The 235-nt window shown below is 34.0% G+C and overlaps 1 protein-coding gene across 1 annotated transcript in view; it reads left to right on the forward strand.

The window, feature by feature from the left end:
* LOC119588910 (polyamine oxidase 1-like) overlaps positions 1–104 on the forward strand; it is a 9,030-nt gene extending 8,926 nt beyond the window's left edge. The window contains exon 5 of the mRNA XM_037937530.1: positions 84–104. Coding sequence (XP_037793458.1) covers positions 84–104 — 21 coding nt within the window. The remainder of the gene's footprint in view (positions 1–83) is intronic.
* The last annotated feature ends 131 nt before the right edge of the window (positions 105–235 follow it).

Genomic DNA, 235 nt, shown 5'->3' on the forward strand with positions numbered 1-235 from the left:
TCAGGAATTCTGGCCAAGGCGCGCTAATGAAAATAGGTCCTAATGTTTTATATTGTTAAATTTTAATCTTTGATTGCAATTAGTTCAGACCTGTAAATTACTGAAAGACGATTATGAAAATCTATGCACAGAAATGTGTATTTTTGTCAAATATTAAATATTTGGCCAACAAACTGATCATGTGGAGCATTAGGCATCGCGTTCAAGTCTGTAGATAAGTGGTTCGTAACCTTTC

The sequence above is a fragment of the Penaeus monodon genome, chromosome 24 (genome assembly GCF_015228065.2).
Source record: "Penaeus monodon isolate SGIC_2016 chromosome 24, NSTDA_Pmon_1, whole genome shotgun sequence".
NCBI lineage: Eukaryota > Metazoa > Arthropoda > Malacostraca > Decapoda > Penaeidae > Penaeus > Penaeus monodon.